Source organism: Gnatocerus cornutus, chromosome 4, assembly GCF_029298725.1.
Source record: "Gnatocerus cornutus isolate USDA-ARS CGAHR chromosome 4, icGnaCorn1.1, whole genome shotgun sequence".
Classification (NCBI taxonomy): Eukaryota; Metazoa; Arthropoda; class Insecta; order Coleoptera; family Tenebrionidae; genus Gnatocerus; species Gnatocerus cornutus.
The window spans coordinates 1,812,557-1,829,359 of NC_142236.1; the positions used below are offsets into that span (position 1 = coordinate 1,812,557).

The 16,803-nt window shown below is 35.0% G+C and overlaps 4 protein-coding genes and 1 long non-coding RNA gene across 6 annotated transcripts; all 5 read right to left on the reverse strand.

The window, feature by feature from the left end:
* Positions 1–7: 7 nt before the first annotated feature.
* On the reverse strand, positions 8–1,191 carry LOC148175832 (uncharacterized). The gene is made up of 6 exons (XM_088034991.1): positions 1,130–1,191; positions 1,028–1,058; positions 927–978; positions 352–872; positions 260–316; positions 8–205 (listed from the first exon to the last, which is right to left on the reverse strand). Exons 1-6 carry the CDS (start codon positions 1,189–1,191, stop codon positions 8–10), a joined length of 921 nt encoding a protein of 306 aa, XP_087891117.1.
* Positions 1,192–1,792: 601 nt separating this feature from the next.
* Gas8 (Growth arrest specific protein 8) lies at positions 1,793–3,942 on the reverse strand. 2 transcript variants are annotated; one of them, XM_088034289.1, is made up of 5 exons: positions 3,907–3,942; positions 2,440–3,360; positions 2,306–2,392; positions 2,061–2,264; positions 1,793–2,011 (listed from the first exon to the last, which is right to left on the reverse strand). In XM_088034289.1, exons 2-5 carry the CDS (start codon positions 3,286–3,288, stop codon positions 1,793–1,795), a joined length of 1,359 nt encoding a protein of 452 aa, XP_087890415.1. In that variant the 5' UTR covers positions 3,289–3,360; positions 3,907–3,942. The 2 variants fall into 2 exon arrangements, with proteins under 2 accessions (XP_087890415.1, XP_087890414.1); XM_088034288.1 differs by lacking the exon at positions 3,907–3,942 and adding an exon at positions 3,407–3,463.
* A 2,901-nt stretch (positions 3,943–6,843) lies between these two features.
* LOC148175834 (uncharacterized) lies at positions 6,844–7,231 on the reverse strand. The gene is made up of 2 exons (XR_015770013.1): positions 7,146–7,231; positions 6,844–7,084 (listed from the first exon to the last, which is right to left on the reverse strand). It is a non-coding gene; the product is annotated as an uncharacterized LOC148175834 (long non-coding RNA).
* Positions 7,043–8,760, reverse strand: LOC148175835 (odorant receptor Or1-like). The gene is made up of 5 exons (XM_088034621.1): positions 8,170–8,760; positions 7,913–8,126; positions 7,666–7,870; positions 7,462–7,617; positions 7,043–7,417 (listed from the first exon to the last, which is right to left on the reverse strand). Exons 1-5 carry the CDS (start codon positions 8,705–8,707, stop codon positions 7,364–7,366), a joined length of 1,167 nt encoding a protein of 388 aa, XP_087890747.1. The 5' UTR covers positions 8,708–8,760; the 3' UTR covers positions 7,043–7,363.
* Positions 8,761–12,871: 4,111 nt separating this feature from the next.
* Positions 12,872–14,416, reverse strand: LOC148175836 (odorant receptor Or1-like). The gene is made up of 6 exons (XM_088034992.1): positions 13,864–14,416; positions 13,539–13,791; positions 13,397–13,496; positions 13,241–13,345; positions 12,972–13,127; positions 12,872–12,925 (listed from the first exon to the last, which is right to left on the reverse strand). Exons 1-6 carry the CDS (start codon positions 14,414–14,416, stop codon positions 12,872–12,874), a joined length of 1,221 nt encoding a protein of 406 aa, XP_087891118.1.
* Positions 14,417–16,803: the final 2,387 nt, after the last annotated feature.

Below are 16,803 nucleotides of genomic sequence, written 5' to 3' on the forward strand. Positions count from 1 at the left end.
ACTGAGTTCATTGTTCCACATCTGATTCCTCCTCCAATAAATAATTTAATTCTTCTAACTCGTCTATATTTCCCTGTTTAATTATTGATTTTAAGGGAAATGTGTGGGTGCGTTTCGATTTTCCACGATTTAAATTTTGTAGCGTTATAAATATTAATAAGCGTAATTGTATTTTCTGCTCCGTTAAACGACCCGCTTTACTTTTCTAATAAAAGAAATCTTTTAATAAAAAATAGAAAAGTAAGAACTTTATTGTTACAAAGAACTTAATAAATAGAAAACAGTCAACAAAAAGATAACAACAACAACAAGAAAACTGGAGCGATATTCAATTCACTAATGCTCTCCAACGAATCCCCATTTATATCCTCCTCCGCCGCCGCCGCCGCCGCCGGAGTACCCATCCTCTCCAGCACTCAGAACGTCGGTGTAATGCGGGCTTCCGAAAGTGACGAAACCACCACCACCACCCCCATGAGCATCCCCATCGGCGACTTTATGGGCAATCCCACTGTGTCCTTCGTATTTAGCCGAAGCGACGAAGCTTCCTCCGAAAGGACCAGAATGTCCATCGCCGCCTCCATGTTTAGTCAAGTCGAAGGTAGTGCCATGATTGTCGCCACCAGCGAGGATGCTCACTCCGTGGTGGTAATCTCCCAAATCACCGCCAGAAGAGGATCCACCGGATTCGCCGTGGGGTTCGTAGCTACTAGGGCCGCTGTAGAGGGAAGCGCCACCGCCTCCTCCTCCACCTCCGCCGCCTCCAAGACTCAATTCGTGGCCACCGCCGAAACCGCCGAAGTCAGCACCTCCGCCGCCGCCTCCTCCTCCGCCGCCACCGCCGTAACTATCCAAGGAGAGAGTGTCTCCGCCTGGAATTAAAGAGTTAGAGAGTCGCAGGGGTTGAGTGTGGGATGTGATCTTACCTCCTACAATCGTCGCTGTTGCTAACCCCAGAGTGGTGGCGACTAGAAGTATCTGCAAGAGTACGAAGAATAAAAACAAAAAGTTCGCAGTCAGTACTCACCGTCTGCATTGTTTCACAAGACTTAAAATCACTACAAAAACGCAGAAGAGAACTGTTGTCCTCGGTGGAAATGGGACGGTTTTATACTTACTTTTCCACCACTAGAACGAACGGGACTGTAGATTGGCTGGTGGTGGTGTTGGCGAAAGTCTTTCTCTATGCATGTGTGCGATGAGAGGAATGAATCGTACTCACAAAATACGGTCTACTTTCCGTTTCTTGAACCAATTAGATTTTTTTTATACTTACAATCACATTCATCGACAGTTCTGGTACTTTCGTCAAAAACAACTAAGAATTTCTCCTGAGACGTCGCGTAATATTAATAAGTACTTTCGTTTGTTGGTAGAGAACTTGAAGTTGGAGGTGTGACTGCAAATTCGCAAATCGCTCACTGCTAAATAGCTCCTTTCCACGCGATTAGCGATGGAATTTATTTTTTTTTCAAAGATTCTAGTTAAATTTACGCGCCGCTTTACTCATTTTACAATCTCCAGAAGGTGTTAAATCTTCTAGAATGCCGAAAGTGCTCAAGCTTAATATCCAAAGAACTTCTAGATTGGTTAAAATGCCTAAAAATCTGTCAGAAAAAAACGTTTTTGGAATTCAAGGATTGAAGACGTTGAAACAACAAAAGAAAGTTACCACGCCGACAAAAAACTCAGTTTTATGTCAACGCCCTCGGAACTAGTTTGAATTCTGCATGTATTAAAGCACCAGTTCCGCCAAAATAAGACAACTCTCGACCATTTCAATTTCCTTTATTCATCGATTTTTTGTCACCAAATTCGCCGGTCCGGTCCCCAACCCGCCTTGACCATCCTGCAGCATCCTCAGCGGCACAAACCCGAGTTCCTCCTTCGGTATTCCATACTGCTGCAACTTATGCTCGTACGTATCCAGAAGATCATCATGCGCCTTGCAAACTCGAGCTAATTCGAATTGGAGCTCCCCAATGAGGCTGTTCTTCGTCCCTAGAAGTCGCTTTAAAATTTGAATGAGGTTGGTAGTACTGTTAAAATCAACATCTTACTTCAAGTCGGCGATTGCTGGTGTCTGCAGGAGGTGTAGCTGCTTGAGCGCGCAACTCTCCGATGATGACGTCTCTGAATTCGGCGACGTTGGTTAGAGTTTGTACGCGTTTCTGGAGGAGGATGTTCTTCAGACCGGTCTTCTGTTGGACTTCCAGGATGGCCTTCACGAAGCGTTTACTGAGCTCTTTTTTTTCTGCGTCAAGCTAGACGAGAATTAACGTGAAATTTAACACCGGTGACTTACTTTGTCGAAACGGAGTTGAAGGGCGTCGTTGGCCCACTTTAGGTCATCCAGTTCTTGTTTCGTCGCGCTTAGTTTGGCTTTAGTGTTCTGGAAGTGGTAAAGTTAATTTTTAATCGTACGGTGTGTTGACGTACCGCCAAAGACAGTTTGTCTTTTTCGTAGTGCTCTAATTGTCGCTTGTACTCTTGCACGTCGACAAGCGCCTGCTGAAGAGGTTCTTTCAGCGCCTTGTTCTCCGCAGTGATGTCAGCGACTTGCTTGCTCATCCGATCGTTCTGTTTGCGAAGAACTTCCATTTGGTCCTTCAGACTGCTGATGAGGGCCAAATTATTCAACGTTATGTCATTGTAGTAGTTCTTCATTTCATTGAACACCTTCTCGTGGTATTTCGTGAGATCGGTAATCTGATTGTTTTTGCGTTCCTCCAACTCCGACATCTCCATGTTGTTCTTCGTATTCAACTCCTGTTTTAAGTCCGCGTACTTCTTTTCGTACTTGTTCTCCAGTTCTTCGGCTTTAACTTCGTACTGGCTCCTGATGGTACTGATCTCTTCACTATGTTGCAACTTCAACGCTTTGATTTGGTCTTGATGCGCCAATTCTTGCTCTCGCGTTTGCGCTTTTAAGTCTCTTTTGTCTTTTAACAACTCTCTTTCTTGTTCAGTGTGGTCATCCTGAGCCATCTTCAACGACACCAACGCCTCTGCTTTACTCTCAGTCAAATTATTCTGGTGCTCGTACTGCAAATGCTTCACTTTCTGCTTGTAAAACTTCAACTCGTCTTCATTCTTCTCCGCCGCTTCTTCAATCTGCCGGTCTTTGTTTCGCAGCTTCGCCCTCGCCTCCTCCAACTCATTCTTGGTAATCTCCCAGAAAGTCCGAAGCTTATCGCGCTCCAACTGAAAGAAGTTGCGTTCTTCTCTTTCGCGTTCATTTTCTTCCTTGATTCGATGACAGAAAACTTCGAGTTGTTCGCGGGTCATTTGAGTGGTGTCCACGCCATCGATGATGCCGCTGGCGCCGCCTTTACCTTTTCCACCTTTCTTCTTCGGGGGCTGAAAGAGGTTTTAGTATTGGAAAGATTGGAGGAAGTTGAGTTACCATTTTGGGGCTGTCACGACTGTCTTAGCAACGGGAAAACGACAATTTTACGACGCGTTCTTGACTTGTTTGATCAATCGATAGGTGTATTGTTGGTTGCCTACATCGCTAAGAGATTTGAAATCAAGAAAATGGATCTATGGGGATTTATGGCGGAAATTCAAACCACGGGAGATTCGCAGTCGGATCTTTGGACTCTCTGTGTATTTATTCTATCAGGTTTTCTCAGATTTTTTGTTTTGGGTTTTCCGGTTTTCTCAGTTTTAAAATTTCTCAGTAAAACAATTAATCTGAATGTCGGGAATTGGAGGCCAATCGTCCATTCAGTGGAAGTCGCCCAAAAAACTCGTTACAATGACGTCCGTCTCAAAGTTGACCCACTTCCGCTTTGTTTACACCCTCATGACGTCATGACAGCTGTTATGTTACACACGTAGTACTGAGGAATTTACGCTGACCAATCAGAGGGCCGCTTCAAGGACGTACGTGAAGATGCTCACCTAGTTTCACCCCTCGTCATTGATTATAGAACTGGTTCGTCTTGGGCGTCCTTGAAAGGGAAAGTGGATTTGTTTCCGGCTATTGCAGAACTCTGTTGTTCGATCGAACTTTTAAATGAATCTTCAAATTCGCTTTTTGGCGATGGTATTTGAGGAAGTTACTAATTTTAATTTGCTGAAGAGTGATGCAGCAGATACAGAAGGAAAGAGCGGTTCCAGTCATCTCACAGAGGATGCTCCAAGAGAAGCACTCTTTGAACTCTGCAACAAAACTAGAAGATATTGGAAATTTTTGGCCCATTCTATAAAATGGAAATTTCTAAAACCCGTCTCTGTCGTTCTAAAATTGTAAAACAGGTGATTAGCCACCCAAAAGTAGCAAGTTCGTCAAATTTTGCTACGTTGGCATTAAAACTGCTAAAATTACAGGGTCGAATGTAAAATATTGGAAATTTTCGGTTCATCCTTTAAATAAAAATTTTTCAAATCCGTCCCTGTCTATCTAAAATTTTGAGATTCAGAACAGCCGATTATTCACTCAAAAGTAGCAAGTTCCATAAATTTTATTACGCTCGCATGAAAACTACCAAAATTACAGGGATGAATGCAAAATATTGGAAATTTTTGGTTCATTCCATAAATAAAAATTTCTAAAATTCGTTGTCATTCTAAAATTTTGAAATATAAAAGAGTTAATAAATATCCACTGAAAGGTAGCAAATTCTAAGAATAATGACAACTGATCGAACTTGAAGACTTGTAATTACCTCACCTCGGGGGAAGTATGTGATCTGAAACAGGAAATATAACTAAAGCGAGTCATGACAAAACGAGAGCTTTTATAGGTTTTTGTTAGTGTGTACAATGACTCTTTGTTACGTTGAGACCGCAAACTTTTCTTTAATTAAATGGAAATACATATAAATAATAAAAAAGAAAAGTTGCATATTCTTTCACAAGCAACATTATACGTTAATAATTTAATTTTTACAGAAACACCTGTTTGGTTTGTTTATTATTGTTTAGGACACAATGTATATTTAAATGTCTTTAAAATCTGGTCTATAATTTTCACGCCAAACAACACAAAACTTGGACATTCCATGAAGCGAAAAATTAAATATTTATGAGCACACCAAATATCAATATTTATTGCCGTGGGTTTAATTATTCAGCTGAAAGTTTGTTATTCAATGACTGCATTCAAGGATTACGGAAATTTGAAACTGCGCTTGTTACAAAATGGTTGGGATTTAGTCAATTAGAAACTTTCAGATATACAGAGGGAATTATTATGACTCATTATTTTTATAAAAGTATTTTTTTTTGTGTCTTTTGAATGCTTTGCTTTTATTATTGTAAATTTTGAAGATCTAAAAAATTGTAAATGTTGTTACTTTTAATGCTACAGTAACGAAATTTGCCACTTACTTACTTAACTTGCTTATTAATCGTGCTGAATTACAAACTTCTAGAGCAAAAGAAACACTTTCTAGAAATGTATATCTAAAGATCTACCTTTTTTCTATAACAAAATGGAGAATGTATTGAAATCGGATTAAAACCGAAAAAAGAATTCGCGCGATTGGCTGGCATTATTGTCTTTATCAAATAAGTTTTTATAATAAAAAACGTACCCGAGCAATCAACTCGAACGCATCTATCATTCATTAGCTGGATGTCTGTGTTTATTCGATCGATTTCTTAGCGAATTAAATCATGCACAAAAAAGTCTCATTCATTAAAAATTTCTAGAATTTGAGTCTTCCGCTTTATGATTTTCAAATTTCATAGAGTTTATACACAACTTTTTGAAGCTTTTACGTTTTACATTTCTTGATTTTCTTACATGATGATGATTTTGATGATTGATGCGTCAAGTGTTTTCTTAAATTTTCTTAGATTTTTAGATTTTCTTCAGAATTTCAAAGTTTTTTGTTTAGATTCTTCTTAACTTATGGTTAGATTTCTTACAAATTCTCGGTGTTTTTTCTTATTTTTTTTTGTTTTCTTGTTTATTCTACAATTTTTTTTGTATTCTCAGGGTTTACGGTTCTCAGGTTTTCTAAAACTAAAATAAAAAAGTAAGAAGTTTGAATTGGTAATTTTTTTTAGCATACACTTCCAAAAATAGCTATTTTACGGACTTATTAATCCCAAAAAGTTGCCATAACAACTACTAAAGTACGATATTCAATACAACAATAAAACAATTTTATTTACTAACTAACAATTAAATCAATATGACTAAATTATTATTAGTTATTACGTTTGTAAGTAAATCAAACACATTTTTCTTCGCGTTTTCGGTAATTTTTACAGAATTGTGCTTTTTATGCAAAAAACGTAATTTTTTGTGTTTATGATGGTTACTATGGTGGTACGGTAACTAAAATTGAAGCGCACTATTTAAAAAAAAAATTGTAATCCATAGATTTTGGGAGCTTTCGCAAACTCATTTGCCAGTCCTCCGTAAACGTAAACGATTAGTTAAAAAAATCAGTATTTTTGAGATTTGTAGCAAAAATAGCTATTTTGTTCTCTTTTTAATTATTTTACGTATTCTTGATCTAGATGGATTTCTTTGGGGTTTCTTAAAAGTTTATTTGTGTTTAATCAATTTTTTTTTAAATTTTGATTTTCTACATTTTATCTAAATCTAATCTTTGATTTTTTTGTTTTTGGAGATTTTGAGATAATCATAGAATTGAAATTTATTCCTTCATTAAACTCCGGCAATTTTCTACATATTTCTTTAGCAAAAATGAAAGGACAAGAAGGAAATAAAAACACAGAATTAAACAAATAAGGTTTATTTTAATACTTCTTTATACAAACAAATAATCAAAATTTGAAATTCTTATCTTATTTCAACAAAATTTTATTCATTTATTAAAAAGTCAAAAAAGTAACACGTTTTCATGTAGGGTGATTAATCGAAATACTAAGCGTAAGATTTTTAATTACTTAAATTTTGAAAATACATGGGTACATGCCTAATTACTGTGAAAAGTGAAAAGCGTGTGAAAATGTCAATTTCCATGTTGAACTTCCTAATCTGTTGCAAATTAGTGTAAGCCATATTTTCCTCTTCGCTTATCCTCGAACCTTTTCTACCTGCGGCCAACTTCTCTTCAATTCTTTTGCCATTTTTTTCGTTACTCGCCATTTTTATAATCTAAAAATTACATTGTTAAGGTGCATCTTTTTAAAGCAACATAAAGAAACTTTTTTCTTACTGACATTTCACAACTTTAGAGACAAAAGTTGTTCTATGTTGCTTTGGTGTGGAGCTCCGTTCCTTAAATTGAATAAAATAACTTGAAAACTTACCCTTTTTTGGAACTAAATTTTATTTTTCTAATTCTTTAATTCGTTTTCTGTTTCTTAAAATTTTGAAAACTTGCGAAATTACTAATAAGAGCGAAAAACGTGCGAAAAGGTCAAGCTCGATGTTTCATTGTCCAAACTTTTGCAGAAATACTATCAAGGAGTAAATCATTTTCACAATCTAGAAATAAAACTGTTTTAAAAAAAAATAATTTGACAACTCACCGAAATAAAAACGCCGTAGGACAACGGCGCTACTTTTCCGACGGTGATTGTTAGATCTCTTTTAGAACGTTCCATCATTATGAATAGTATTTTTCTAATTCCTGAGTCGTATCTGTGCCATGGGCCTTCACAAATTGCATCCATAAAACTGTTATTCTGGAAAACAAATTTCGTGCGGAGAAAAGAAAAATTATCTTCACTCACCTCTTCGTACAACAGCGCTCCAAACAAACAGTAGAATATTATTTGGCCCAAAATCAACAAGGAAGTGGCGGAACATGTGAAAAAATCCGGGCCAAAAGGAGGCACGAGAGTAATAATCAAGCAGCAAATGCATACTGAAAGTGCACTCCCAGTCATCTGGCATAAAATACCCCAAGAGAAACAATTTTCAAACTCTGCAACAAAACTAGGAAGGAACAACTAAAACAGCTAAAATCTTTAGACTTACTATATGATATCTTTGTGAAGATTGATGCAGGATATCAGGGCCGGTTTAGCTTGTTCTAAAGTGATTGTAGAGTCATTTCTTTGCATTTCCGGTATGAGTTTCTCAAGATTCTTAAATTTGTACTTCAAAGCTTTAAGTTGCATTGTTGCATGAAGTGGTAATGTTCCAATGGTGCAATCTATAAAAGCACTGGCGTATGAACAATATACAGTGGCTGCAAAAAATAATTATCTCAAATAAACCTACTGGGCATATACCTAGTGTTACAAGGATAAAAGTAGGCCAGAAAACCAACTTGTTAGAGACATAGTCGTACGGTAGCCAAACATTTACAGGTAGCTTACCATCCGCCATTAAAATAGGAGTGAACCAGAACATTTCACACATAACCATTAAAATTAAATACAAATAACAAATGACTTTGCAAACTTTAACACCCAAATCAATCAGCTTCTTCGGTTCTTCATCTGTGGGAATAAAACGAGAGTCTCCAAAAAAATTAATACACTTTTTAACTTGGACTCCTCGGATCAGAAATGGTAACACTTTGAAAGAAATCATGAAGACGTCTTGTACAAAAATCAAACTGTAAAACGTCTCCATACTAAATGGTATTGTAAAGAGACCAATAAATATTAAAATCTCGAGCAGAATCATCATAGAGAAGTAAAAAAAGTAAGAGCGGAATTTGTAGAATTTTGATGGTTTTTCTGGAGGGTAAATCCCAATAAATCTCATCACACCGAAAACACTACTGTAACTTTCGTAAATACAATCATTTTGTGTTTTAACCATCTTGAATTTTGATTAAATTAGACGTTTTAGATCGAGCACACAATATTCACGGTGAAGTCTTCTGAACTACTGGAGAAAAATATTGTACGGAAGGTTTATATAGTTTTTTTTATCAATACGGTAAATTACACCCTTTTACAATACAAGCCACACCTCAACAATAACATCAAAGAGGAATAAATGTTGACGTGAAACTTTTACTGAAAGCTGCATTTAACAAGAGAAAAAATGCAATATTTATCATGCTGCCATTCGTCAATATTTAAAAATCATTACTTATTCAGTTGAAACTTTTAATTCTTCCCATAACAATAACAAAGAAAATAAAATATCGTCTCGTCATCCTTTGAGAAATTTTATAAATAATGTAAAATAAGGGAAAAATTATACAGGTGTTTATACACCCAGTCATAATAATAACATGATATCTAATAAGTGTGATTTCTCAGAAAACCTTCGTCTTTCTGCTTAAATAAGTGTTGCCATTGGTTACCTCCTGTCATTTCAAACAATTCGAATTTGAGTACATGACGCAATTGCCATGGTTACAATACGATTGCATTCAATTTATTATTGATACACGGCGCATTACGACGATTCGACGCCGCGAACTCAACGATCGAATCCAAGCAAAGTTTCCCATTTTCTCGTATATTTAAATGCGTCGCTTTGTTTCCGTCGTGAAGCTAAGGATTGGTTGTTTTAATTTGTAGTCTGAGAGATTTCATGATAATTATGAGCGACAGTTTGCCCATGGGGCGTCAAATTAAATTAAACTACTCTAAACCTCATTTTTCCTGCAGCGGATTCGCATATAAAGAAGATAATTTAAGGGAGAAATTATCAACTTGTTGCTGTTGCTTTTAATGGATAACTTAGGGAGTTTTAAGCGTTGAAAAATGAAGATTAAGTGACACGAACTCACCAGATTTAATTATTTTAGGTTCGATTAAAAAAACTACTAATCGTGAGATTTTTAATTATGCTTTAAATACATTTTTATAAACAGCGAGAAGCGTGCGAAAACAACAATTTGAAGGTTTCATTGTCAAGTTTTGCAGAAATACGATCAACGAGTAAATATGCAATTAAGACTTTTAATGTATTTCACTATATCAACAGAGAAAATAAAATATTCAAGTGGCTCGTCATCCATCGGTAACATATACAGGTGTCCGGAAAGTCGAATAGGCTAGATCAAAAAAAAATGTTAAAAAAATTCTGTCGTCAATTTTTCGAGATACGATAGATTGAAGAGTAAAAGTTTATTGCCAAAATTAACGATTTCGGTGCAATAATTTTACGTTTAATGAATTTGTTACCTAAAGGACATTTTACGCAAAGGCATGGTGCAAAAAAATCGGAAAAAAATTGTGAAAAATGGCTGAAAACTGAAAAAGATTTTTTAATCAACATGAAACCATAGTTACATTACTAGTTTATGAGCCGACTTGCGCCAACAATATGGCTTTGAATCCTGGAAATTTAAATTATTGGAGGAACAGTTCAACACTGTTGCCATTTTCCTAATTTTATTTTCGCCCTACTGCGAAAACAGAGAGTGTAGAATTTGTTTTGGCATTTTTTTGGTACTTTAGAGGACTACCCAATTACCCCCTTTCAGGGTACTGCGCCACTTTAAGGACACTCTGTATAGAAATTTATAAATAATGAAAAATAGAAAATTAATAATGTCAAGTTTTTATACAGGTGGTGTGTATAGATCTGTAACTCTTCAGTTTTTTTTAAGAGACTGTTAAAACTCGTAACCATAGTATCGACCAATCAAAACGTTTAAAAGATCACGTTAAAAATTACCAACACATAAAAAGTTACAGAATAAAGCCCAACCTGCTTGATAAGTATAAATCCTCGGAAACACCAATTGCTTTCGTTATTGCGCTGAAGTAGGGTGTTGCCATTGGTTACTTTCTGTCGTTTTTACTATAATGGAATCTGGCTGAATGGCGTACCTAATTGTTATAGTAACAATACGATTATGACTATCAAAAATTTATAGTAAAAGATGATTGTGATTCCTCGGAAACGCCAGTTTGTTTTATCGCTGAAGTGGGGTGTTGCTATTGGTTACTTTCTGTCATTTTAAATGAATCGAATCTAAAGACATGGAGAAATTGTCATGGTTTTGAGTGCATACGATTGCATAGAATATCGATGTACGCGGCATTATGACTATCCGACGGCACGAACACGAATAACGATCGAATTAGCAAGTGTGTTTAAAATCAGTCGTTTGAAAAAAAATGTTAAATTTGATTGGGGGAAGAATTATTAGCTTATGTTTCATCTGTTTCACAAAATTTACGAAAGTTTTTTTTCTAAAAAATATTTCATATTCCGCGTGTTCTAAATTTTTCTAATGATATCTTTTTGTGTTTTTTATTTGTGCTTTCTGCCACTTTATTGAAATGAAAGATGTTATCTGATTTTAGGAATAATCTGCATTTCAATGTAAAAATGGTGGATGCGCCGGGTTTAGTATCTGGAAACTCTAATTAATGTGTCAATATCTAGTTTATTTTTGGAGCAAATTTAAAGTGAAAGCGTTCATTTTGTGCAGATTTTTACGCTGAATCTAAAACTGAGATTAAAATTAACAGAAAAAAATTCTAGGGTGCCGTCAGGTGGCTCGTTATCCATCAGAAATTTAGATAATCTATAATTCGAAAAGACAATGATGTTAAATTATTATAAAAGTGCTGTATAATACGTTCAAATAAATAAATATAGAAACTAATAAAGGCGCAACCTGCTTGATTGAAGCTTCCCGGAAACGCGAATTCCTCTCTTTTGACGTTAAAGTCGGGTGTTGCCATTGGTTACCTTCTTTTCGAATCTCAATAAATGGCGCAATTGTTCTAGTAATCTAAGTTCATTCTGATTTCTTACGAGAGAATGCGCCTACGTCCTCAAACTGATTTTAAGAAAATACATCAATACTTTACAGTTGTGAATTGAAAAAGGACATTTGTTAAAAGTACGGTCGTTTATTTTAATTTCTACTCCGAGAGATTATGAATTATCTTTCTATCTATCGTAGTTCCGGAGTACCGAAAATTCCGGAAAAATATCCGCCGCATATGACTGAATTTGATCAAATTATCAAAAGTTTTATTTATTTTGTTGTGGAAAATGTTTCTGGAGCGTTTTTCTGCATTACCACAAGTCATAAACTTAACGTGCTACAGTTTTTTGAGTTGACAATCTAAATTCAGGTCAAAATAAAAAAAACTTGGATTTCATTGTGTGGAATTTTTAATTAAATATTGAATATCTACATTTCAAATCACTAACAGTAAAAAACGTGCTGAAGTGTCAATGTCTATGTTTTATTGTCCAAACTTTTGCAAAAATACCAACAACGAGTAAATCATTTTCACAATCTAGAATTGATATTATTAAAATGTTACAAAACCATTTGAGAATTTACCAAAATAAAAATATCAAAGGAAAGCGGTACCACTTTTCACATTAGAGGTCTTTTAGACCGTTCTATTGTGAACAAAATTTTTCGAATTCTTGCGTCGTATATGTGCCACGGGTCTTCACAAATTGCATTCATAAAAGTGTTATTCTGGAAAAAAAACTAACAATTTTGAAGATTTTTTTACAAACTAGTTAAACGAAATTGATTGTTTGTTTTATAAAGGGTTTTTATAAAACCTCTTCATAGAACAGCGTTCTAAACAAACAATAAAAGATTACTTGATGGCACAAAATGAGTGCGCTGTTTATCAATATTTGAAAATCATTAATTTTTTCAAGGTAATTTCAAGTCTTTCATAAATTTATAAACGAATTTAAGTCGAAGAAAATATAAAATAAAATCACAAGCTGGCAAGTTACAGCGTCTTTTATTCTTTTGAAACCCCATTTTGTTGACGTTGCTAATGTGGGGACGGATTGCTTTGATCTTTGATCCATTGTCATTGCTTCGAATCGGAATACAGTAGAATCTCGCTAATTTGTGCAAATTGGTGATTTTCTATCATGTATAGATTTGTAACTGTAACTTTTCATTTATTTGCTACACATAATAAAATCGTCGTTGCAAATCTAAATAAATAACAAACTTTTTTGTGTGAGATTTTTATTTAAACATCTATAAGAGTGAAAACGTGAGAAAATGTGAATTTCCATGCTTTATTGCCCAAACTTTTGTAGAAACACGATCAACGAGTAAATCATTTTCACAATCTAGAAATGATATTGTAAAAACGAACAAAATAATTGGAAACTTTACCGAAATAAATACATCGAAGGAAAGCGGTACCACTTTTCCGACGGTGATCATCAGCGGTATTTTAGAACGTTCCATTATTATAAATAAAATTTTTCTTATTCTTGAGTCGTATCTATACCACGGACCTTCACAAATTGCATCCATAAAAGTGTTATTCTGGAAGGAGACTCACATGAAGGTTTTGAAAAACTATAATTTTGAAAAAGTTGCAACAGTTGATTTTTATACAGAGTGCTTTTGAAATGCGTACAAAACTGATTTTCACTCACCTCTGCGTACAACAGCGTCCCAAACAAACAGTAAAAAATTACCTGGGACATTACTAGCAGGGCAACAGCGGAACACGTAAAAAAGTCGGGGCTAAAAAGAGGCGCCTACAACAGTCATTATTAGAATTGGCTTTAACAGAAAATTTTCTTCAATACATAAATAACACCCAGACAGCATATGCATACTGCAAAGACACTTCCAACCATCTGACATAAAATGCCCCAGGAAAAGCAATCTTCGAACTCTGCCACAAAACTAAAATGGAAGAACTATAACTGTTAATATATTTTGACTTACTATAAAATATCTTTGTGGTGTTGGATGCAGGATAATAATGCATTTTTGGCTTGTTCTAAAGTGATTGTCGTGTTATTGTCTTCATTTCCTTGTATTTCTGGTGTGAATTTCTCGAGATTCTTCAACTTGAATTTTAAGACTTTCAGTTGTACTGTTGCATGAAGTGGTAAAGTTCCAGTCAAGCAATCTATAGATATAGTGCCGTATGCGCAGTATACAGTAGCTAGAAAATAGTTATTTAAGCCAATGGATTCTAGAGAATTTTTCAAAAGCGTTCAACGAAATACAAATTAAAACTTTAATGACTATGTGTGTAGGTACATACCAATAGTTACACAGAAAAACGTGAACCAAAAAACCAACTTGTTGGAGACATAGTCGAACGGTAGCCAAATATCCACTGGTAGTCTTCCGCCAGTTATTAAAATCGGAGTGAACCAGAAGATATCACATAGTGTCAAAAAAGGTACCGACAAAAGACAAACGATTCTGCAAAGTTTAATACAAAATGCTATAGACTGCTTTGGAACATCATCTATAGGGACAAAACGAGAGTGGCCGAAGAAATTTATACACTTTTTTAATTTAACTCCTCGAACCAGAAATGGTAGCGTTTTTAAAATAGCCATAAATATGTCCACAAGGAAAATGACATCGTAGATGTTGTCCATATTAAGTGCTGCTGTTCTAAGAAGGTTGATGAATATTAAAACCTCAAAAACCACCAACAGCAGGAAATAAAGAATATAAGTGCGGATTCTGTACAATTTTGACGGTTTTTCTGGAGGGTAGAAACCAATAAATTCCATGAAAACAAAAACACTATTATAACTTTCGTAAATAATGTCTTTTTGTTCCGACTGTGGTTTGTTGCTCATTTTGGATTGTGGTTAAATTGATTCCTGAAAAATACTATAATGGGTGTCCAAGTTAAATCGTTATTAACCTCTACAAGTCTTTCTACAAGCACACAATATTCTCTGAGCTGTCGTTTTTACTACTGACGGATGGAATTACTCGACAGCTTTATATATATTTTTTTTATCATTATTAATAGGTAAATTATACCCTCTTGTAAAGAATTCCACATCAAAGACGTATATAAAAGTTTTATTCAAGGGTGCATTTGCACAGCGAAAGGAAAAATTAAACATTCATAGCACTTCTGTTCATCAATATTTGAAAATCATTACTTATTCTATTGAAACTTTTTATTTTTTCTAATACCAGCAGAGAAACAAAGAAAATAAATTCTAGGTAATTTCAAGTAATTCATGGAGTCATAAATGATTTGAACTCACAATTATAAATTTTGTGGACACATCATACAAAGTAAACACCACATTCTGCTAGGTAAGTTCCATGCAAAATATGATGTGATTGTTCAGAACCGCCATTTTGCCGTCAAACTAATGGTTACACCCAGTTTTGAGAAGCTGAATTTGAACGATTTCAATAACTGACGCGTGTCATTATTATTGGTTACGATACGATTGCATGTAATTAATTTATAACTGCGCATTAAGACCATTACGTTAACGATCGAATCTCGCTGATTCGTACAAATTGCTCGATTCCTTATGGGATAAAACGAGGGTCTCTCAAATAATCAATACACTTTTTAACATTCACTTCTCAGACCAGAAATGATGGTGTCAGAGCAGTTGAAATAGGTTTAATGGATCTTGTGGAATTTTGACGTTTTTTTCACTGAAAACCGAAAATACTAATCAATTAAACTGTTTATACAGGTGTCCCAGAAATTATGACACAGAAAAAAAAGCTTATGGAGCCAACAATTTTTAATCAAATTTCGAAACAATAATGTTTCAGCTTAAAAAACAATCGGGTTAAGACGAAGAATCGGTAGCCAATCCCTAACCTGAACAGATTTTGAAAATCAGTAACTGTGGAGACATACTATCAACCATTGGTCAAGTAAACATTACACTTTTGTTGCCTAGGAAATTGGGATGGGCTTTTACTCCACTGCTAGAGTAAGCTTTCGGGATTGGTTGTTAATTTTTTATCCTTTCTTGAATGCTATTAAACTTAATTAATTTTTGTTTTGAAATTTACCATCCGTATTCTGTCGGCACCTTCTCTTGTTCTCAGGGCCACCCTGTATAATGTATAATATTACGAGAATATGAGAGAAAATTAAGGCCTCTCGAATTAACAAGCCCTTTTTGTGTTTTTTTTTAGTGCAACAAATTTGTTTTTTCCACCGCCAGTGACCATAAAAAACAGTTTTAAGAAGAAATAAATGTCTTTGATTAGCTTTTTCTTAGAAGAATGCTAATTCAATCGCTTAAGTTGTTTGAAAAGTGACCGGCGAAACTACACGCATTGTTAAAATTAAATAAAATTTTTGCCAAATGACAGGCGTTGAAATTTGAAATTTGTTGGCAGCCGTGCGACAACTAAAATGGAAAATTATAGCTGTTACAGTGTCTTGACTTACTTACTACAAGATATCTTTGTGGAGTTTAATGCAGGATAATCTAGGTGATTTTAAAGTATAATTCATAAAATCATAAATGATTCGAATCTAAGAAAGTAATAAATTCTGTGGCCACATCATCCCTATAAAGCGAACAAAATACCCTGCGATTCTTTAGAAACGTCATTTTGCTGCCATTTTGGAGTTAAATTCGTGGTGGTTTGCATTGGTTCCACGCATTTTGAGAAGCGGAATAAACGACGCGTACATAAAATAAAATATGATTATTAGTTACGATACGATTGCATGCAATTAATTGAAATACCGCGTTAACGATCATTACTACGTGAACAATCGATCGCATTGGGACAACTTCCAATCCGAATACAGTCGAATCTCGCTGATTCGTTGAAATTGGTCCATTCCTTCGAAAAAATTCGCAAATAACGCATTTTAGTGCTCTCGGTAAGCCGGTTTGATTTTTGTCGTTCTGAATGAAGTTTCTAATAAGTAATATTATAGAAAAATTGTCTGTGTGCGTGTATTATAAATTCTAGAAACAAAAGACTTTAAAAAATTGGTAATTTTCGGAGCAAAATAAACAAATTTTAGCAACCTTCATTGTAAAATGTCTTTGCTCATAGCAAAATGGAGAATCTAATCGAGGTGGGATTAAATCCTCACAGAAATAAATTATTCATTCGCTCCCATTATCGTTATCAATAGTTTTTATAACAAAAAATGAGCCAAACTCGATAGTAACCGTTCATTCTTTGGCTAAAAGTCCAAAACTGTTGTTTATAGGTCACATTTCTAAGCTAA